Source organism: Sus scrofa, chromosome 14 (assembly GCF_054392235.1).
Source record: "Sus scrofa isolate SSC_HxYL_T2T_F1_AM1 chromosome 14, Sscrofa_HxYL_maternal_Yorkshire_Landrace_v2.0, whole genome shotgun sequence".
In the NCBI taxonomy this organism is placed as follows: Eukaryota; Metazoa; Chordata; class Mammalia; order Artiodactyla; family Suidae; genus Sus; species Sus scrofa.
Window position 1 is genome coordinate 154,425,748 of NC_139396.1, and position 22,550 is coordinate 154,448,297.

At 49.8% G+C, this 22,550-nt stretch overlaps 1 protein-coding gene across 50 annotated transcripts in view; it reads left to right on the top strand.

The window, feature by feature from the left end:
- Positions 1-22,550, top strand: part of TACC2 (transforming acidic coiled-coil containing protein 2) — a 227,829-nt gene that overhangs the window by 144,283 nt on the left and 60,996 nt on the right. For 3 of the 50 annotated variants that reach the window (XM_084992645.1, XM_084992647.1, XM_084992646.1), the window contains exon 1: positions 3,829-4,107. The exons of 46 other annotated variants lie outside the window; for them this stretch is intronic. In XM_084992645.1, coding sequence (XP_084848771.1) covers positions 4,040-4,107 — 68 coding nt within the window. In that variant the 5' untranslated portion in view covers positions 3,829-4,039. 50 annotated transcript variants of the gene reach the window in all.

Consider the following 22,550-nt stretch of genomic DNA (forward strand, 5'->3'; position numbering starts at 1 on the left):
AGGAGCTTTTAAGCTGGGTTAAATGGCCTTGGATTGCTGGTGTTTCAGATTTCCTTGGTCTGACTTGGATAGTTTTGTGTTTTGTTTTTAATCTTTTCCCTTTGTGTTAGTTGGTCTTGGTCCTATCAGCGTATCTTAAGCAGGCTGTCTTGGTTGGTCAGCTGGGGCTGCTGTAACAAAGATAACTTGGACCAAGTGGCTTAAACACAAACATTTCTTTCTTATAGTTCTGGAGGCTGGAAGTCTGAGATCAAGCCGCCAGCATGGTCGGGTTCTTAGGGAGAGCCCTGTTCCTGGTTTGCAGACAGCTGCCTTCTTGCTATGTCCTCAAAGAGCGGGGAGTAATTCCTGCTGTGGTGCAGCGGGTTAAGAATCAGACTGCTGTGGCTCTGGTCACTTTGGAGGCGTGGGTTGGATCCCTGGCCCCGCACAGTGGGTTAAGGATACAGCATTGCCACAGCTGCAGTGCAGGTAGTAGCTGCAGCTCGGATTCAATCCCTGGCTGGGAACTTCCATATGCCATAAAAAAATGTGGCCATAAGAAATTAAAAAAAAAAAAAAAAAAGAGCGGGGGTGGGGGGGGAGAGGGAGAGATTATGTGCCTATCTTTTTATAAAGGCGTTAATCCCATCATGAGCAGGCTCTTGTGACCTACTCTAAGCCTAATTACATCCCAAAGGCCCCACCTCCAGATACCATCAAATTGGGTATTAGGCCTTCAACATGTGAAATTTTGGCGAGGACACAAACACTTAGTCCGTGGCACAGCCCTTTTCCTCTCGAGTCACTCCCTGCCCATTTTTTTTTTTTAAGCTTTCCTTTTTTTCTGAGGCTGAATTGCCAGATAACCAAGCTTGTTTTCCACTATGTGTAAAGTAGCATCAAAAGGTCTTAGAAGCGTGTGTGAGAGGTTCTTTCAGAAGCACATTCTACAAACCAGTAACGCGCTGCTTTCAGTTGTGTTGACCTCAGTGATGTCCAGATTGCATTTGGGTTTCCCCTGGTTCTTGGTCTTTTTTTTTCCTTTTTTTTTATGGCTGCACCTGCAGCACATGGAAGTTCCCAGGCTAGGGGTTGAATCGGAGCTGTAGCTGCTGGCCTCCGTCACAGCCATGGCAGCACTGGATCCAAGGCACATCTGCGCCCTATGCCACAGCTTATGGCAATGCTGGATCTTGAACCCACTGAGTGAAGCCAGGGATGGAACCTGTGTTCTCATGGAGACAACATCAGGTCCTTAACCTGCTCAGCCACCACAACAGGAACTCCCAGTCATGTTTTTAACATCAGTGAAATGGTATCTGGAGGTCCCTTGTGGCACAGCAGGTTAAGAATCTGGCGTTGTCACTGCAGTGGTTCAGATTGCTGCTGTGGTGTGGGTTCAGTCCCTGACCTGGGAACTTCCATATGCCTCAGATGTGGCCAAAAAAAAAAAAAAAAAAAAAAATTAGATGGTGTCAGCCTACTAACTGAAGTGTCACTATGTTATAACTTTAGGATTGTTTGGATTCTAAATAAAAGCACTTCACTGTAATGCTTCCTCATTTTCTTTTTGGTGCTACACTTAAGGGAAAATATTTCTTACAAAGGAAGAAAGAGAGTTACCACTGCTCCAGGACCAATCACAGTTTCAGTCCCAGGCATTCATACCTATCATCTCATTTTCCCAATTCCCTGCTCTCTTTTGTCAGCTAAGGAAGCAGAGGCTCAGTGTGGTTAAGCAACTGACTCAAGGCCACACAGCAAACAAGGGAGAAGTCAGGATTTGAACTCCCGTCTCATTTCGAAGCGCTCTCTCGTTATTGTAGCAAAGCCCTACTTAAGGGTAAGGACAACTTGGAAGGGTCTGTGTCGTGAAAAAAAAGTTAGCAGATGAGTTCCAATGATTTTTCTCATTTGTTTCTCTCATGTAATTTCCTAGTGCCCAGTTCTTCAGCGCACGGGGAAGGGGTTCCTTTCCTGTAAAATATAATTTAGGTTCACGCTTATATGACTTTTTCAGCTCCACGTGGTAAGGTTCTTAGACTTCAAGCTGCATAAGGGGCCTGAGAGGTCTATTTTTTGATAGGAGAACAAACCCTCGGGATGCCACGAATATCAAGATGAGCCAGTCTCCGTATCCCTGTCATCAGATGACACCGAGACCTGACAGTGAGTGACAGTTTCCTGGGAGGTGCTTTCTAGAGGGAGCCGCACCAGGCCACCCCCTGACAGTCACCTCCCCTGTGAGACTGACACAAGCATTAGCTCTTTTCATATACATTTGAGAAAATAAACCTCAGTGTTGCCTGGCAATTCCATGATGTCGTAGCTCGGGGAAACAATTGTGATTTTCTGCCTCTTTGTTTGACACGGATCTTAAATATGAGCAGGGGAAAGTCATCGAACCGTGCAGCTCTAGAACTATCCTGACAGCGGGAGCCACAACTTCAGAAGCCCCCGTCCAAACATTCATAATCACAGTTTTAGAAAACACTCAGTGTGTTGGAGGACACTTCAAAATGTTTTGAGTGGTTTTGTTTTCATGTTATTTTTTCTTTTGGCCACAATTTAGATGCATTTTAGGCTGACTGGGCTATGGGGTAAAGAATTGCTGGGAAAGTATATTAAGTGTACCCATCAGAGGTTCCACTTTAATTCAGCTGTGAGTGCCTTTGGAGCTCAGATCACAGATGCATGGTCAGTTCCCAGGGGGTCCCCCCACACCACCTAAAGCAAAAGGAAAGGAGATCTTTCTCTAGTAGCCTTTGATGAACAGACCTGGGAGTTCAAGCAAGTCTGAAGGGCCTTGGAGCCCGCCAGAGCCCATGTGGGGGGACCTGGCTCATTGGGCACGGCCCCAGCAGGGGAACAGAGGTGGTGGTGGTAGGGGGTACTGACATTCCTGCAGGCCCAGCCTGTGTTTAGAATCACAGAGATGGGCGGTTTGATGGTGTGTCATGGAGGCAGCCTTCTCCTAGGACACCTTCATGGCCTTAGGGGTCTGATGTGGGCCTCTCAGCTTGCTGGGCCTTTGACGGTTTAGGATGAGCCCTGGCTTGGGGCTCCTTTGCGGAGTCCTCCTCTGGTGGCCAAAGCTGGGGCCACAGACTCTAGCAAGCTGTGCCTCTTTCTCCCCAGCTTGCCCCTGGCCCCCGACCCCCAAGGTGTGTGAGCCAAGGTGTCCTTGGAGGCCCTACCTGGGCTCCCCGGTAGAAGAAAGCGGGGAGCTAGGCCCTGGCATCTCCCTGGTACAGGCCTCAGTGAGTTCCAGGGCCTGGCCACCCACCTGAAGGAGGCGGAAGCAGCGGGGGCTACTGCACACATCTTGCACTTTTCCCGCTGCAGCCTGTTTACCTGCTGGCCCGGCCATCGGGAGAGTCCATTTCCTTCCTCCTGGAGGGAGAAGCCAGCCGGAATGAGAATACCCCCCACTCCGGCTGCGGTCGGCCGGGCCGAGACCACCACGCCCCTCCCTCCAGGGGCCCGGGCTCCCCGGCCCGCAGTGCATTTGCATTTCAAAGCCACACAATGCCGGCGGTCGGGGCGAGGTTGGGGGAGGCTGAGGGAGGCGACTTGGGTGGAGAGGGAGGGTCTTCTCCCTCCCTCCTCCTGGCCCCGTTTCCGGAGACAGCAGGGAAGCTTTGTGAAGATGCGGGCGTCGGGGGCTGCACGGTGATGATGACATCACCGTGTCATACACCGGAGCCGGGCTGCCGGGGGCTTTAAGAGCAGATCCTTTCGGACCACACCGGCGCTCACGCTCACACTCGCGCGCCCGGGGCAGAGCCGCGCGCGCCGTCCACACTCGCGCACACACTTGAGCGCGCGCCGGCCACCCTCGCGCGCACACTTCCGCGGCGCTCGCTCCCCGGACTCCTGCTTGGGCCCCGAGCCGCTGCTCCCCGCCACCGCCGCCGCCACGGATGCCAGCAGCTGCTCCCATCTGCAGTGCAGCAGCCCCGGCCGCCGGCCGGCCCGCCCCGGGCTCCCGCTGGAGGAATCGTGCCAGGACGCTGGCCCTGCTCGCGGCTAGCCTGCTCGCCAGGGCGCAGCGACGATGGGAGGGTCGCAGTCTCTGCAGCCAGTCCCAGCCAGCGACCTGAGCCTGGAGGCTTCCGAGGCAATGTAAGTGGTCCGCTTGGCCCCTGGAGCTCCCCCCACCCCCACCCGGGAGGAGGCGAGGCTGCCGGGGCTTTGTTAGTGTGGCCTCTCCCGATGCCGGTGCAGCCTGGAGCTGGGGCTGGCCCGCTGTTCTCCGCAGCCTTGCATGCTTTCACCTGGTGGCTCCCCCTTCTAGCATGTTGGGCCCCCTCAGGCTGGAGCGTCCGGCAGCCCCAGGATGCTGCGGGGGCGGGGAACCACAATGACCCTCTGAAATGTGTCGGTTGTTCAGGAGCCCAGTGCATGCTGGGGGGCTCCTTGTGCTGTCGGCATCTTAACTCTGCACCCCCCGCACAGTGGTATTTCCTGCAAGGGAACAGCCGGGCATCCACAAGGGCCTCTTGAGAAGAATCCTTGAGTGTGGCAGTGCCCTGCTCATGTAGACAGACCGGTTTAGGGGCAGCCACTCACATGGCTAGGCAGACGGAGTGGAGCGTCGCTGGTTAGCCTAAGCATCCACACACTCACTGGCTGGTGAATACTGTTGAGGCGGAGGCCGCTTGCTATTATTAGTAAAGCCAGCCAAACAGTCCTGTCATTGGTCCATTGGTCCAGGCAGCCCTAGACGGTGCAGCCATCCAGGAATCCCTTCATTGCGCTAAACCACAGAGCCCCAGTGTGCTCAGAGGTGGCTTTTATCCTGGATGGATGTTTATTAGAATTGCCATTTCTATGTGGTCGTCTCCACTACCTACCCGGGGCATGTCTGGAGGATGGAGTGTGTTGAATAGATTCGACTGCTGAACCATAATTCAGCAGGTCAGGCTTGTAGGCCTCCACGTCCCAGCCTTACCTGCTCTCCTGTCCCAAAGGGAAGATTGTGTTTCAGAGAAGAGTGTTTTGTGGCGATTTGCAGGTGGGGGTGGTACAGCGGTCGACTCCTGCGAGCCCTTGATGTGTAGGTGAAAAGATTCCCGGGATTGGTCTGCGTGTGGTAGTAGGGGCTGCTGTGTGAGCCTTCCTCACGCGTCCCCGGGCCCGGGTTTGAATGAGGCGCTGGCCCAGCATGGTGATGTAATGCTAGGCTGAGCCTCATGGTTTTCCAGGCTCTTAGCAGTGAACCGTGCTCAGGAGCAGGTGTGCACCGATCATTTGTCTTCTCCCTGTAGCTCGAGAAAGCATCATGTTACAATGGAGGCGCATCATGTTGGAGGGTTTTTTGTTTTGTTTTTGTTTTTTGGGGGGGGGTTGAGTGCCGCGAGTCCTGCGTTATGCCTGGCCTGTTTTTTCGTTCATGTGTGGTATTGTTAGGGGTATGGAAATACGTACTACCCTGAGGGACCAAGCCGAAAAGAACAGTTTCGACCTATTTTAAAAAGTCTCTAAACTGGACATCGGTTAAAGAGTGGTAAGCACTTACTGGCTATGAGGCTCAGGCCTGTGGAGAAGCTTCAGAGAGACCTGGAAAAGATAATGGGACCGTATTTGGGGAAAATAACTCTCCTTGAGCCTTGGGAATGGAGTTCACCTCTCCTCACCCCTTTTCCCAGTTGAGTAATAAATGACCAGGATTCTGTTGGCTGAAGGATGCACTGGGAGAGATCCTGTTAGGGAGAAGCTCCTGCTTGGGGCAAGTCCCCCCTCAGTCTACCCTCTGGGGATTGTGGTGTGAAAAGTCCAGGCTGGACAGGCACCTCGTGATGGAAGCCTCTTCTCAAATATCGCCTGGGCTGAGCTGGTCCATATGCACCAGCCTGTCTTCTCTCCCTGTAAACTGCTCCTTCTCAAATGTCTCCGAGAGGGATCTTTAAGAGAGTCTCTCTCTTCCTTCATGAAATCCCACTCTCCATCCCCTAACGTTGGTGGTTTAGAAAAATGGAGGGAGTGGAAAGGTTTGGGGCTGGTACCCCTCCTGGCAATTATTCTCTAAAATCGCATCTCTGCTGTCTTGATCACTGGGGTTTGTTTTTCTACTACAGATTTGCTCATTTACCATCTAGAGATTTTAAAAAATGTATTAGGAGAGCAGCCCCTTTTCTGCACAGGCTCAAGTCTTTGATGGTCGTATGTGTTTCCATGCACCTAACACCACATGCACATGAATAATACGCCAGACATCGGAGCACGTGGTCCCTGGCAAGAAAGCAGCTCCCACAGCAAGATGGTGCTGTCAGGGCTGCGGGGATGGTGCCAGACTCAGGGTGCACACCTGCCGCAAGGTCCCTGGCAACGGGTATCTGGACCAAACATTTTCTTTTTTGCTGGTGGTTCCCTGTGACAGATCAAGTTAAGAAGGGCCCGAGTGGAAGAGAGAGACTTAAAGACAGAGAAAGACAGGAATGATTTGGAAGTCTCCGCAGGGAAGTTTTTTTGGCTTTAGGATTTCTGTCCTGGATTCAGGTTTGGGGTGCCTTTGGGCAGCTTTTGCAGCCCCAGCTGGTAGCTTTGTTCTGTACACGAGTGCGTGGGAGAAGGAGGAGGATCAAGGGTCTTGGTCTCCCCTTTGGGGTATAGCAGCAGACTGAAGGTGCAGGATGGCACATGCGACTGGGAGGTGGGGCGGCGGGGGACGGGGGTTCAGGTGTTTAAGTCGCTTGCTACTCCTAGGATGGCCCACAGACAGCAGCATCTGCTTCCCCTAGCTTGGTAGAAAGGCAGAATCTTAGCCCTCGCTCCAGCTGGGCTAAGTCAGAATCTCCAGTTTAACCAGTGATGTCAAGATGCCCAGGGGATTTTTAGGCTGAAAAGTTGGGGAAGCGCTGAGAGAGGCGGTGCTCTCCATCCTGTCCATGAGAAACCACTGGCCCTTCTCTAGCTGCTGCTTTCTAGTCTGGGAAAGAAGTTCTGGTGGCAACAGAAACCATTGTTTCCAAAAAGAAGAGGGATGGCGGGGAGAGGAGAATTCTGCCACAGAAAACACTTACCTCTCAGCACAGACGGATGGGAAACACACACAGGAAAGGGGCGGGAGTAAATGTGGTCTCAGTCTATTGATTAGACCCGCTGTCTGTGTCCTCCTTCCGCCGCAGCCCCTGGTGGCTTGGCTTCTGCTAAGAGAAGCAGCATTAAGTACTTTGTCCTTTGTGAGGCCGGGAGACCCTCATCCCAGGGGCTCCCTCGGCTTCCTGAAAATTGCCACACCCTGGCCACGGAGGGGCAGCCAGAGGCCATTAGCATCTGAGAGTGAAAGTGGTGGCTCCCTGAGCAAGTTCAACCTGCTTCGCCTGTGGCTCGGCACATGGCCCGGGCTCTGAAAAAATGAATCGCAGATAGGGAAACTCAAGCCGGTGTGGACCCTTGAGGATCAAAATGGAAGGGCCAGGATGGATGGAGAGAAGTCAAGAAGGATGAAGCAACAGGCCCTGGTGATTGATGGGACAAGGAGGGAAGGTTAAAGACACATACAAGTGGAGGGTTTATGCTCAGATGACCAAGAAAAGGATGTGGCACTTGCCAAGGTGAGGAAACAGGATTAGGAGCACATTTGGGGGAAGTTGATGAGTTTGGGCTGGGACTTGAGATGCAGGTGGGATCAGAATTACCACTGAGACGGTGGCCAGGACCCCAGAGGGCTTGGGTGCCATCTGCACTAGGTTGGCTCGTTCCGGGATGGGGGTTGGAGCTCTTCTTGCAGTTGCGATCACAGATGGGAAAGTGGAGTTTGGGTCCCTTCCATCCTCGTGTGGCTCCTGACCCTCTCTTTCAACCTGGACGCTGCTGAGAGAGTCCAGTGACTCTTATCTTGTCCCACCTGCCTCTTAGGATTTCACAGAAGTGAAGTCCCACCTCTGTAAAGACTCTGAGAAGGCAGAAGCATCAGACAGCGGCAAAAGCAGGAAGGATCTGTGCCTGCAAATTGCCAGCATGTCAGTGGCTCTGAAGTCCCTAAAGGGCCACTGGGGCTCCTGGCAGGATCTTTCTTTAGGTCTCATAGGATCTCTTTCAAAGCCTTGTTTCTTAAGGAGACCCTTGGCTAAGTCGTTTAGCTTAAATGACAACATTCCGAACGGGGGCTTCTCAGTTCCTAGAAGCACATTTCGCTTTGGATATTGTCACGGGACAACATGATGAGCCATTTTTTTTTCTTCCCCCTGAAACTGAATAAGCTGCAAAGTTGTCTGTAGAACAGGAGTTGTCTGAGTCCTGAAGATGCTTAGTTCAGGTTGTGATTACAAAAATGCCACAGATGCGGTGGTTTAAACGACAGGTATTTATTTCTGGTCCTTCTGGCGATTGGGACATCCAAGATCAGCGTGTGGGCAGATCCACTGTGTAGTAATTCCTGGTTTTTAGACGCCGCCTTGTCCTCACAAGGCGGTGAAAGAGAGAGAGGAAGAAAGAGAGAAAAGCAAGTTCGCACGTGTCTTTTTTTTACAAGGGCACGAAAGCCCTTAAAAGGCTCCACCCTCATGACCTTATCACTTCCCCAAATCCCCACCTCTTAACTGTCACATTGGGAGTTAGAGTATCAACATACAAATTTTAGGGGGACCAAGCATTGAGCCTATAGCAGGTGCCTTTTCCTGGGTTATCATTTCTTAGTATCTTCATCGTGGGCCTTGTGGCCAGGTACCCGTGTCCAGAAGAAGCCTGGCCCTTTTCTCTGGGGCTTATGTGCTGGCTTTCTCTAAGGTAGCTGAAGGCAGGAACATTCTGGGGCCTTCCAGGTAGCTGCCAATTGTCCAAGGGGCCATGCTACCCCTTTCTTTCTTTTTCTTTTTTTTTTTTTTTTTGGCTTTTTGCCTTTTCTAGTGCCGCTCCTGTGGCATATGGAGGTTCCCAGGCTAGGGGTTGAATCGGAGCTGTAGCTGCTGACCTACACCACAGCCACAGCAACGTGGGATCCGAGCCGCGACTGCAACCTACACCACAGCTCAAGGCAACGCCGGATCCTTAACCCACTGAGCAAGGGCAGGGATCGAACCCGCAACCTCATGGTTCCTAGTCGGATTCGTTAACCACTGCGCCACAATGGGAACTCCTATGTACCCCTTTCTGTTGGGGCCCTGGGACAGGGCATCTGCTGATGGTGGGGTGAGCAGCTAGGACTGGGGAATTGATTAAGTGACTCTGGGTAGCATTACATCCAGGTCACTGGGTCCTGGGCCACTCTCCCCATTGACCCTCTGCCCCCATCTTCATGTTTCTTTCCGCCTTCTGCAGCCTGTGTCTGTGGCTATAGTTTTTTGGTTGCCTAGGAACCATTTTAGCCTGAAATGTGATTGGCTGTTCCTGCCAGATGGGTTGCCTGAGCTGGGGCAGTGTTCCGGGGTAAGGATGTTGAACAATTCCGTCCTTTTCCCCTCAGATTAAGGATGAGGACTTAGGCATTGCAAGCAGTTGTTGCATGAAAACCGTGCTTGTGTGTCAGGTTGGACCGGGGTCTGGGGGAAACTGGTTGGCCGTAGGAACGGACTCAGAGCTGCTCATAGACATTCATTCTGCGTCGCAAGCAGGGGCTTGGATGACACTGGCTCTGTTTATATTTACAGATTCACTTAAGCAGTTGTGTCTAGAGAGCGGGTAGGTGCCGTTTGCCTTCACCAAATGTGGAAACAGAGCAGGATGCTGCGGAGTCGAAGCTGAGAGTGAAAAGCTCTTCCTCTTAGTCTCGCTGAGTAGACTCAGGTGGTTTCCAGTATAGAAATATTACATCCACTGCTCCTATGAAGAGGCAGGATTTTTATAGGTAAGGAGGCTGAGGTCCCCGCGTGGCTTGAATCAAGGGATCAGCAAACTTTTTACAAAGGGTCAGATAGTAAACCCATTAGGCTTTGTAGGCTGTACCGTCTCTGTTGCAACAACTCAACGTTGCTGTGAGAGTGAGAGCAGCGGTAGACAGTGGTTGAGCCTATCAGTGTCCCAGTGAGATTCGAGTTACAAAAACAGGGAGTGAGTTGTACTTTGCTGGCACCTGATCCTACAGGCCTTGGACCCGTGTCCCCTCCCCTCACAATCTCATGGCCATTTATCCACGCAAGGGTCCTCAAGTCTTTGGCCTGGCCACCTTCTTTGTTTATTTTTCTCTAAGACACCTGACCATGGATTTAATTACTATTATGTATGGAGAATGCTCCGATTTATCTTCATCCCTCTCATCTGAGAACCACATATCCAGCTGCTGACTTTGTTTTTCCTCTTGGGTTTCTCATGGAGCACCCAGGCTTAATGTGTCCAAAATGGAACTGATGACCTTGCTTATTTCAAAAACAAACAAACAATCAAACCCCCAAAAAACATATAAAGGAAGCCAGTCCCCACCCCAGCTCCCCATGTGAGCACATGGCGCCCTACCCCCCAGCTGCTCCGACTAGAAACCCGATAGTCAGGTTTTGCCTTCGCCTTTTCCTTCGTCTCCCTTCTTCCTGAAACAGTTCAGATTATGGTTCTTTCCAATGTCTGCGTTCCATTGCTTTTAGTCTAAAATCCAAATGCCCTGTCAGAGCCTACGGGCACACTGGTCACTTGTGTTCTTTGAACAGACAGTGCCCATGTGCCTCAGAGCCTTGGCACATGCTGTAAGCTGCCCAGAAGGCCTTCTGCTCCAGGCTGGCATGGCCGGCTGCTTCTCCAGCTTCGATTCACAGCAGGTTTTCCTGCCTTTACTCTCCAGTGCTGTCCAGTAGAATCTTGATGATGGAAAGTTCATATAATCCACATTGTCCCATAGGATAGCCACTAGCCACACCTGGCTGTTGAGCACTCTAAATGTGGGTAGTACATTTGATAAACTGAAAATCTTTTTTTTCTTTTCTTTTTTTAAATGGCCAGACCCTTGGCATATGGAAGTTCCCAGGCCAGGGACTGAATCTGAGCTGCAGCTATGGCTACGCCAGATCCTTTTAACCCCCTGCGCTGGGCCAGGGATCGAACCTGTGCCTGCGCAGTGTCTCCAGCCGCTGCAGTAGGAGTCTTGAGCCGCTGCAGTAGGATTCCTAACCCACTGCATCACAGCAGGAACACCAAGAAACTGAATCTCTCTCTCTTTTTTTTTTCTTTTTGCTATTTCTGGGGCCGCTCCCACAGCATATGGAGGTTCCCAGGCTAGGGGCCTAATCGGAGCTGTAGCCACCGGCCTACGCCAGAGCCACAGCAACGCGGGATCCGAGCCGCACCTGCAACCTACACCACAGCTCACAGCAACGCCGGATCGTTAACCCACTGAGCAAGGCCAGGGACCAAACCCACAATCTTATGGTTCCTAGTCGGATTCGTTAACCACTGCGCCACGACAGGAACTCCATGAAACTGAATCTTTAATTGTATTTAATTTAAATAAAAATAGCCGTGCATGGCAAGCTCCGCATTATCATTCTTTTGTTTGAATTCTTCAGAAAGCTCAATACGACGTGTATAGTTATTTGCTTTGTCTCTTTAACTGTTCTCATTGCAGTGTGAGCTGTAAGAAGACGTTCTGCTTGTTTATGCCCATGTCCCCCATGCCTAGCACAGGGCCTGGCACATGCTAGGTGCTCAGCAAATACTTCATTGAATGAATGCATGCGTGAATGGATGAATTACTAGCAAAAAGAATCCTAGGCATATCTGCTCCACACCGAGTTGTACTGAGAGGCCTGGCAGTCGAGGACTTGGAGGGGCAGGGAGAGGCTTGGCTGGACCCCTGGCATTAAGGTTCTGTGGGACTTGACCCACAGCCAGTTCAGAGCTTGGCCTGCCTGTCGCCACCGTGTGGCAGCGCAGGATCCTGCGGGTGCCCTGGGTTAAAGGAAGCAGGTCCCTGCCCAACTGCTCCTTCCGCGTGTCCCAGAATGCATTGCAAGCTGCAGGTTGCCCAGGTAACTGTTGGAGCCCCTCCCCTTCTCAGGCACAGCAGCCCCCTCCCTCCCCTCCTGGAGAGTTTGCTCCTCTGAGACATCTTTTTTTTTTTTCCCCTAAATTTCTGTGCGCCCGAGGCTGCCTCTCCATCGCTTAGCTGGTCTCTCCTCCCCACCTGCATCTCCTTGGCCGAGGAAGCTGCTCCTTGCTGGGTAGATAAGGCGGTGGGCTGGCAGTGCGGAGGCTTAGGGGGAGGCTGGGGCAGTGCTGTGAGCAGCAAATTACCTTTGTTCTCTCGTTCTTAGCCCTCTCCTGGCTCCTGGGGCCCGGAAGGTGGGCCTTCTTTCTGCACAATGCATCTCCTGGCTGTGCAGTAAATTACCTGTTGAAGAGGTGGACTTCCTGCGGGTTTTGTACCTGCCCGCCCTCCTTATTTAGAAGGGCTGTTTCCTCTGCATTTGCAGCTTTCACTGTTTCCTCCGCTTTCTCCTTAAATGGAAGCAGCAGCAGCTACTGGCTCTGGGCCGGCGATGGTGGGGTGGAGGCGGGGGTGGGGGCGGGCAGCCCTTCTGCCCAAGGTTTGCTCCAGTCCTGCTAAGAGGCAGATCCTAGCAGCTCTATGGCCTTAGGGGGCTGATGGCTGGGCCCAGTTTGCCGTCAGCATCCCAGCTTCATTTCCTTCAAGGTGTTTGTGGAGCTCCAGCGTCTGAGAGTTTTAGAGCTGCAAACATCAGGATTTTGGATGTTCCCGAGGGCTTTCTCTTAACAGAAAGTTCGTTGGAAATCCCAGGAGCACATCAGTTGTGAAATAGCACCCAGACCTGTCCTGCTGGTCATTACTCAAACTGTGTCAGGTCGTCATTTTAATCTTTTCCCTTTAACTTTCAATTTGCTAAAAAATATATTTAGATACACTGTGTCATTTGGTAAAGCTTCAGTCAGAGGTGTCCTCCCAGGGCAGAGACATAAACAGCTTACATGGCATTTTCTCTCCCCAGTGAGGAAATGTAGTGGATAGTCTATTTGGGGATGAAGATGACTGACAAGGAGCTCCTGCTGTGGCGCAACGGGATCGGCGGCGTCTCGGCAGCACCAGGACAAGGTTCGATTCCCGGCCCGGCCTAGTGGGTTGAAGGATCTGGTTTTGCTGCAGCCTGCAGCTCGGATTGATCCCTGGCCTGAGAACTCTATATGCCGCAGGGCAGCTAAAAAGAAAAAAAAAAAAAAGACTGACAAGGCCCTTCTTAGTCCAGGCCCTTCCTTGAGTCTTAGCTTAGGTCTCTGCCCTAAAGGGCCTTTAAAAAAACATTTTTTTTTTTCTTCTGATTCTTTTCATCATCTTAGGGATGTTCTAGAAGTCACTTTCCAAGGGAAGCGGGTGTTTCCTGTCTTGGGGAGTGGGGGTGGCTGAAATTCGTCTTGGTTGAAGCTTGGCATTTATTAAGCATCTCTGTGTTGTTGCTGGGGGAGCAAATCGCCCTGAGATTTGCCAATCTGGATGCCACCCAGGCAGTTGTGTGCTTTCTGCAGGTGCCCCCCCCCCCCGCACAATATTTTAATGGGGCTCAGATCTGGGTCTCTGGGACCTCAGTCTGGATCAAAGGGGCCTCCAGCTTCTGAGAGTTACTCTTCTTTGCCGGTTCATCAGGGCCCCAGTGGAACTTGCTAATTGTTCATTGTTCTGCTTTAAAGGCACTGTCTGGAAGTATTTTCCCTCCAGGAAGAAGGCAGGAGAGGCTGGCTTGACTTTAGGGAAAACATCTGCGCCCATGTAGGTCTTGCGTGGAATTTCCCAGCCCAAGTTTGTTTGGAGAGGATCCTGTGACTGTTCATTTCCTTTAATGCTCCAGGGGAGAAAGATTGGCCTTGAGGATGCTCCCCTGGAGGGCACACAGCTGGGGATGCGAGCTCTTCCCTCTCCGCATTGGTGTCTCCAAGGAACCCTGCTCCCGGGGGAGAAGGAAAAGGCGGAAGTGCCCCCAGGGTGTGCGAGAGGCCGCTGCAGGGGAGGGGGTGCAAGGGTCCAGCTGGACCCTTTGGTATTCAGAGTGTGTCTCTTCCTTTAAAGGGCTTTGCCTGTGGCCTCAGCTCGACAACTTTGCTGGCAGATGAAAAAGCAAAACTTCAGAAGTTCCTGTTGTGGCTCAGTGGGTTAAGAACCCGATGTTGTCTCCGCGAGGATTTGGGTTCGATTCCTGGCTTCCCTCAGTGGGTCAAGGATTTGGCATTGCTGCAAGGTGCAGCATAGGTCACAGATGTGCCTCAGATCTGGCGTTGCTGTGGCTATGGTGTAGGCCAGTACCTGCAGCTCTGATTTGACCCCTGGCCTGGGAACCTCCATGTGCTGTAGGTGCAGCCCTAAAAAGACAAAGACAAAGAAAAGAAAAGAAAAGCCAAACCTTCAAACTGACCTAAAGAAAAAGGGGGAGGGGGAGAGATACATTAAGAGTTTGTGCTTAGGGTGTTCCTTCCTGTCGTGGCTCAGTAGCAATGAATCTGACCGTGAGGACACAGGTTTGATCCCTGGCCTCGCTCAGTGGGTTAAGGATCCGCATTGCCGTGAGCTGTGTGTGGTGTAGGTCGCAGACTTGGTTGGGATCCTGTGTTGCTGTGGCTGTGGTGTAGGCCAGCAGCTGAAGCTTCCATTCGACCCCTGGCCTGAGAACCTCCATATGCTGCGGGTGCGGACCTAAAACAATAAAATGAAAAAAAAAAAGAGTTGGGGTTAACATGTACACAGTATTAAATATAAAATGGATAACCAACAAGAACCTACTGTATGGCACAGGGAACTATATTCAATATCTTGTAATAACCTGCAATGGAGAAGAATCTGAAAAAGAATATATATATACACACACATGAGGCATTGCAGGCTCAGTCTGCCCTCGGGATCATCGGCTTTCAGAGCCTCCGTTATGATATCCATGAAATGGGGTTAACACCCCATCCCGCTCTGTTGTAGAAGAATTCTGCACATAAGAAAGAGAACATAGGAGTTCCCATCGTGGCTCAGTGGTTAACAAATCCGACTAGGAACCATGAGGTTGCGGGTTCGATCCCTGGGCTCACTCAGTGGGTTAAGGATCCAGCGTTGCCATGAGCTGTGGTGTAAGTTGCAGATGCAGCTCGGATCTGGCGTTGCTGTGGCTCTGGCGTAGGCCGGTGGCTACAGCTCTGATTCGACCCCTCGCTTGGGAACCTCCATATGCCGTGGGTGTGGCCCTAGAAAAGGCGAAAAGACAAAAAAAAGAAAGAGAACATATGTGAAGAATCGATACCCGAAGTGTTCCTGGCTTTTTGTTTGAATAGAGCAGAAGTTCTATGCAGTCTATGGGAGAAAACGCCGACGTTCCCACAGGTCGTGTAGGAGGATACGTTAGTAGCAAGCGCCCAGCTACACTGTTTATTACAAGAAAAGCCCTTAGTGCCTGTGAAGTGGAAAAGAAGGTGCTAAACCCCAGAACCAGCCTGCTCCGAAGGGGGCTCCTGAGCCCTGCTGGTCCGCTCTCTGTGCCCACTCTCCTGGGTTGGCATATTATATTTCCCGTTCTGTGCTCATCATGTATGCTGTGATACAACTGACATGATATTATTCATTTCCTGGATACTGATTTTCTCCTGCCTCTCCACATGTGACCCCCCCCCTTCCCAAAAGTCAGGGCCTAAATGCCTACCTTGGTGGTGAAAATGCTCAGAGGTTTGGGGGTGATGGGGCACAGGCTTTCCTGGAGATGGTATGGATTGCCCAAATCTCGGGGACCCTGGGAAATGTCTCCCCCATACCCAGATGTAACCTTTTCTTGGTGAAATGAACCTGAGGATGAAAATCCATGACATTGGAGCAGTTGTAAGATAGAGGGGACCAGAGTGGCAGAGTGATGGCTACACATGAGGGGCAGGGAGCCAAGGTGATGCAGCAGCCGCACCCGGCCTACCCCAACTGAACTCAGTGTTTGTGGGGGTACAGAAATGATGGGTCACTGTTCCGCGCCTTTGAGAGGTCCCCAAGTTCTGCTTTGACCATGTAGCCATGTGACAGGAAGCGAGTCTATATATCTTCTCTGGTCTGGGGCCTGGAAGAATCCACGGCGCAGAGACTGGGACAGGTGAGCTGGCTTCTGGGCATCCCTGGGACAAACAAGGCCACGGTCGAGTGTTTGTACCCGAGGCGTCCCTTGTTCTGAGTGACACATATCCTCCCCCTCCCTTTCTCCTTCCTGCTCGTGCTGAGGCATTGCTTCCAAGGCCTGTGGTGAAAATAGCATCTTAGGGGGACATTGAAGGTTAGGAGGCCTCTGTCTTGAAATGGTGCTTTGGAAGTGTCTCGTTATTTTTCCATATCTGAGTCTTTTTGCAGTTTTTGGCGGAAATGCTCTTTTTCCGTCCCTGAGGTTTTTGTTGTAAAGATTCCTATGGACTTGCATTTGGAGGCAGCGGAATGAGGATTCGGTTGGTGGGTTTCCGTCCAGGAGTCTGACGTCGAGCTGGCCCCTTTTCTCAGTGGTCATGCGCATCATTATCACCTGAGCCAAGCAAATGAGACCCTCCGGTGCTGGCTTTTGAAGGAAGCACTGCGGTGTGGAAATGTCAAGAGTCAGGGCTTTCCCATCTTAGTTTTGGACAAAATGTGTCAGATTCTCCATTCATGCTTCCTCCAGTTTTGTCAGCCAAAACGGGAATGAAATCCCTGATTCTTTCTTTATTTCTCATGCTCAATCCATCCGTAGTCTTGCAGCAGATAAAGAAGAGTTAAGTCCCTAATTATTTTTTTATAATGATTTTTATTTTTTTCCATTATAGCTGGTTTACAGTGTTCTGTCAATTTTCTTTTCTTTTCTCTCTCTCTCTCTCTTTTTTTTTTTTTTTGCTTTTTAAGGCCACACCCGAAGCATGTGGAGGCTCCCAGGCTAGGGGTCCAATCAGAGCTACTGCTGCTGGCTACAGCCACAGCCACAGTCACGCCAGATCCAAGCTGTGTCTGCGACCTACACCACAGCTCATGGCAACGCCGGATCCTTAATCCACTGAGTGAGGCCAGGGATGGAACCCACAACCTCATGGTTCCTAGTCGGATTCATTTCCGTTGCACCACGATGGGGACTCCTGTTCTGTCAGTTTTCTACTGTACAGCATGGTGACCCAGACACATACATGTACACATTCTATTTTCTCACATTATCATGCTCCATCACAAGTGATCAGACATAGTTCCCAGTGCTACACAGCCGGATCCCATTGCTTATCCTTTCCAAAGCCAATAGTTTGCATTTATTAACCCCAAAGTCCCTAGTTATTTAACTTAATTTATTTTAAGACTTCCAGCTGAAACCGGAAGCATGACTTTTAAATAGCAGGAACCTTGGAATAATGGAAAACTTTGAGCCTTTGATGCAGGCAGTTTGAGAAACAAAGCACGAAGCTGGCCTTTAACATCTTGCCCTAAAAATAATAGAGAAGAGGCAGAGCACACTTAGAAGTCTCTGGGCTTGAAGGCGGGATGAATAAATTAGCCAGGTGACTGTGGTCAGATTTGTGCTGTGTTCTGTTCCTTTTATTACAAAATTGAGTTGTTTATTGACCAGAAGTTCAGCTCTGAGAGTCTATTTTAACCCAATTGGGTTATTTATTTATTTTTTGTAACATTTTAGTGAGTGTAGTTGATTTATAGTGTTGTGTTCATTTCTGCTGTATAGCGAAGTGACTCAGTTATACATATATGTTCTTTTTCAGATTCTCTTCCCTTCTGGTTTATCACAGGATATGGAATATAGTTCCTGGGTTACACAGCTGGGACCTTGTTTATCCATCCTGTATATACTAGTTTGCATCTGCTAATCCCACATTTGCAATCCTTCCACCCCCACCCCCTACCCTCCACCCTCCACCCTCCAGCACCCTTGGCAACCACAAGTCTGTTCTCTAGGTCTGTGAGTCTGTTTCTGTTTCGAATGTATGTTCATTTGTATCGTTTTTTTAGATTCCGCTATAAGTGGTATCATGTGGTATTTGTCCTTTTCGTTCTAACTTACTTGCCCAATTGGGGTATTGTCACAGATCTTTTAACCTTGAGACAGTTGCCTGTTTGGGAAATTGTATCCGTTTGTTGGAGCTTTGTTAGGCATAATTGAAATCTGAGGTTACTTAGCAGCCTTGTCATATTTAACCAGTGATAATGACTCCGATGTTTTTGTTATTGTTAAAGCAAGCAGTGTAAAAGATGATTCAGAGTCTCTTGAAGTCAAGAAAAACTGTTTTCTTCCTTGTATCAATTCTCATACATGTAAAAATAAATGCTTATATTTAGCCCAAACTTTCTGAAAGCGCTCTTGGAATCTCAGCCCCACCCCTGGCTGTGGACTCCTTGACCTTGCTTGTGTACCTCAAATCTGGCCACTTCTCACCCCCTCAGTCCATGCCTGTCCAATCTGAGCCTCATCTTCTTTCTTCTAGATGCCAGTATCTCCTTGGTGATCTGATCATCTCCACTCCCTGCCCCCCGCCCCAATTCCTGCCCCTGCTGCTCTTCTCCAAGCATCCAGAATCACCTTTTAAAAACATAAACCTGGAGTTCCCTTATGGCTCAGTGGGTTAAGGACCTGACATTTTCTCTGTGAGGATGTAGGTTCGATCCATGGCCTTGCTCAGTATGTTAGGATCTGGCATTTCAGCAAGCTGTGACATAGGTCACAAATGCGACCTGGATCTGGTGTTGCCATGGCTGTGGTGTAAACCTGCAGCTGCAGTTCCTATTTGACCCCTGATCTGGGAACTTCCCTGTATCACAGGTCAGACCATAAAAAAGAAAAAGAAAAGACCAAACCGAAATAAAAACATAGACCAGGAATTCCCTTGTGGCTCAGCAGGTCACGGATGTTGCATTGTCGCTGCTGCAGCTCAGGTCACAGCTATGGCGTGGGTTCAGTCTCTGGCCCAGGAACTTCTGCTTGTTGGCAGACGAGGCCAAAAAGAAAAAAAAAAATTTAAGTTGAAAAAATAAAAACATAAATCTGGGTGAGTCCTTGTCCCAAGTAGAAGCTTCCGCTGACTTTCTACTTAAGGAGACTTCCTCCTCTTGCTAGCCCTGCTCTGCCCGGGGGGCTTTATGCCCATTCCTTGTACTTGGCAAGCTCCCTCTTACTCAGTGCTCCTCATCTGCCTGGAACCTTCCTTCCCCAACTCTGTGTTCGGCTGGTTCCTTCCTCCTTCATGTCTGTCTTTGAGAAGCCTTCCTTCTAGAGAACTCAAGAGAGAGAAACTCCAAGTGCATCCCAGAGCTTGGAACAAATGCTGTTGGCACTTATACTTGGCTTTTTGCAATTTCTCTGGGTGGCTGCGAATTAATTCAGTAAATATTTGAGTGATGTGTATAGCTTAATTTTATAGTTCCTCACCCACAGCCATTTTAGCAGTAGTGTCTGGGGGCGGGGGCGGTGGTAGGTCACACTCTTCTCATCGCTCTCTAAACTCAGGAATCGGTGGGACAGCTGTCCCCTGACTACACGGGCTCTTTCAAGAGGAGGTTACAATGCTTAATGTTTCTCTGATTATGTTGAGGTGAAGAATGCAATAATCCTGGTTGTAGAATTTTTAGCACTCTTTAGGACTGGAGAAAATAAATGCCTTCTAGCTGCCTGGCATTGTGCATGGCACTTTCCAGGTATAAACTCACTTCTCAGAGCAACCCCTCTTACCCACATCTCCCCACTCTGCACAGAGGAGGAAACCGAGGCCTAGGGATGTTACAGAAACTGTCCTGAGGGAGTTCCCATCTTGGCGCAGTGGAAGTGAATCTGACTAGGAACCATGAGGTTGCGGGTTCGATTCCTGGCCTTGCTCAGTGGGTTAAGGATCCAGCGTTGCTGTGGCTGTGATGCAGGCCAGCAGCGGAACCTCCATATGCTTCGGGTGCGGCCCTAAAAGAGAAAAGACAGAAACTGTCCTGAGTTGCTCACCCCACAGGTGGCTGAGCATGTATTTTGGAACCAGATCTCTTGATGCTCATTTTTATATTTGGTGAGTGTTGTGCTGTGCTCCTTTACAAAACGGCCAGATTCATAAATTCTCATATTATACATACACAAAGAGTGCTTTCATTTAGATTTTCTCAGTTCAGATTTTTAATAAATGGGTCAGAGCCAGGGTTGACGTCGCTGCATTATGTATGAGAGAAGGGCGTGATAATACACTGAAGCCGCCAGTGCCTTAAGGGAAAAGCACATTTTCAAGGCGTTGAACAATACTTATTCTCTGCAACTGGCATGCTGTTTACAAGCTGTTCTTTTCCTTTTGATCATATAAAAAAATGGGAAAGAAAGGGACAAAAGATTTAAGTTCTCCTTTATCCTACAGAAGCACAGTTTGCAGGCCATGGTAGAAAACAAGTTTTTAAAACTTTCTAAATGTCAGACTTTTAAAATGAAAGTATTCTGGCCACCCCAGACCCAGTCTAGGTTTGTATTTCTTATTTCTTTGTGCAGCATCATAATTGAGGCTAATTGAAACCCACAGTGGACCAAAAATTGTTGTTCATTTAGCAGAGTTGGGAAAGAGGTTTCCAGTTAGCAGGGAGAAGCTGTGGGACCTAGTGGTACAGATAAGTGAAATACAGCAAAACTAAACCCAGCCTGGAAGCACGTTCTCAGGCATCAAAGCCTCAGGGTCTCCAGAGGCCTTGCTCTTAAGTCAGTTCAAGTTCTTAGTAGGAGGGTGTTGTTTCTGAACTGAACTTGAGTTTGCTCACCAGCTTTGCAGCAAAACCAATCTGCTTGCACTAGGTTGTGGTGAAGGAAGGTATGGCGTTTATTTGCAGGGTGCCAAGCATGGAGAGTGGTCAGCTTCTGCTCCAAAGACCTGAACTCCTCAATGGCTTTTGGGAAAGGGTTTTTAAAGGCAGTATGCAGGGGAAGGGCTGCAGAGTGCCTGATCAGCTTGTGGACATTCTTTTTTTTTTTTTTTTTTTTTTTTTTTGTCTTTTCTAGGGCTGCATCTGCAGCATATGGAGGTTCCCAGGCAAGGGGTCTAATCGGAGCTGTAGCTGCCGGCCTACACCACAGCCACAGCAACTCGGGATCCGAGCCGCGTCTGCAACCTACACCACAACAATGCCGGATCCTTAACCCACTGAGTGAGGCCAGGGATCGAACCTGTGTCCTCATGGTTCCTGGTCAGATTCATTCACCACTGAGCCACAACAGGAACTCCTTGTGGACATTGTTTGATTGGTTGATAGTGAGGTAACAGGATGAGGTTTTGGGGATCTTAATTATCAACCTCCTGGTTCTAACCAGTCTGAGTCTTCGTGCTTGTGGTCAATGTGAAGTCGCCATCTTCCACTGGGTGAGGGTCTTATTTGCTGCAGAACAACTCCAAGATGTGTCCGATTATTCTGGATATACCTTGAAGAAGGTCTTGGACTCTGTTTTATTACTGAACTATTGTTTCTTGACTGTTTTTCCTTTGTTTCTGCGTTCCGTCATTCCCTAATTAGTAACTGCTTGAGTCTGCTCGTTGGAACTCAGGGAAGGAGACTAAAGTCTTTTTCTACAAACAAGAAACTGCAGTTTCCTGGGCTCGATTAATAACCCAAGCCTCTTGGCTCTCACAAGGAACTCACCATGCTTTCTGGGATTTTCAGGATTTAGCAAGCTGGTTGAAATCAACATGTAAGAGGTACATGTATTTGTTAAGAACAGTGACTTCTTGTGGCCAAGTACTAATGATTAAAAGTGAAGAAATGACAAAAAAAAAAAAAAACAGTGACTTCTCAGCATGACTCAGTAATATATTTTTATTGAGTGAAACATTATAAGAGATGGGTATTGAGATGTTAATGCCTGATGCTGTAAGAGCCCTCAAGTCTGTTCTCCAATTGCTGTTAATAATAATTCACAAAACCTTAAAGGACCACTTTATTTTTTAATTTTTTGTCTTTTTAGGGCCGCACCTGCAGCACATGGAAGTTCTTAGGCTAGGGGTCCAATTGGAGCTGCAGCCGCCGACCTACACCACAGCTCACGGCAACACTGGATCTTTAACCCACTAAGCAAGGCCAGGAATCGAACCCGCAACCTCATGGTTCCTAGTTGGATTAGTTTCCACTGTGCTGCAGTGGGAACTCCCAAGGACCACTTTAAAGGTTAAAATTATAAATGAGGAACTATAAAGTCAAAATGCATGAGCTTTAATTATTGATGGAAAGTGCAGAAATCAAGTTAGCAGGGCAGCCTCCATTGTGTCTTTTCTCATTTTGACTAGAGAGGGGAGAGGTCAGGGAGATGGACAAGCAAAGAGAGAAACAGGGGATGCACTTGGGCATGTGTGCTCACACACACACACCCGCATGCACACCAGCGGGGGTGGCAAATAGAGACTGACACGCAGAACAGACAGATGCTTAAGTGAGGACACTTTGGATCTAAAGAACTTAGGAGCCAGGATTCCAAGGCCAGAGCCACCCTTGCTCTCCACTGTGTGGAAATCTGGTGGCCTCTTTGAAAGAATCAGCTCTGAGGCACCCGTGCTTCAGTCGTCCCCCTGCCCCCCGTGATGATACTGCCCTTGGCCCAGGATGTGAATCAGTGAGGGTAAGATTTCAGGGGCTGACCTGACCTCTGGCAGAGGCCACTTTCCTGACCCCCTTGGCCTGGGGGGGCCCATTGCCTCCCCTTGTCACTCCATGTAGGCTCCAA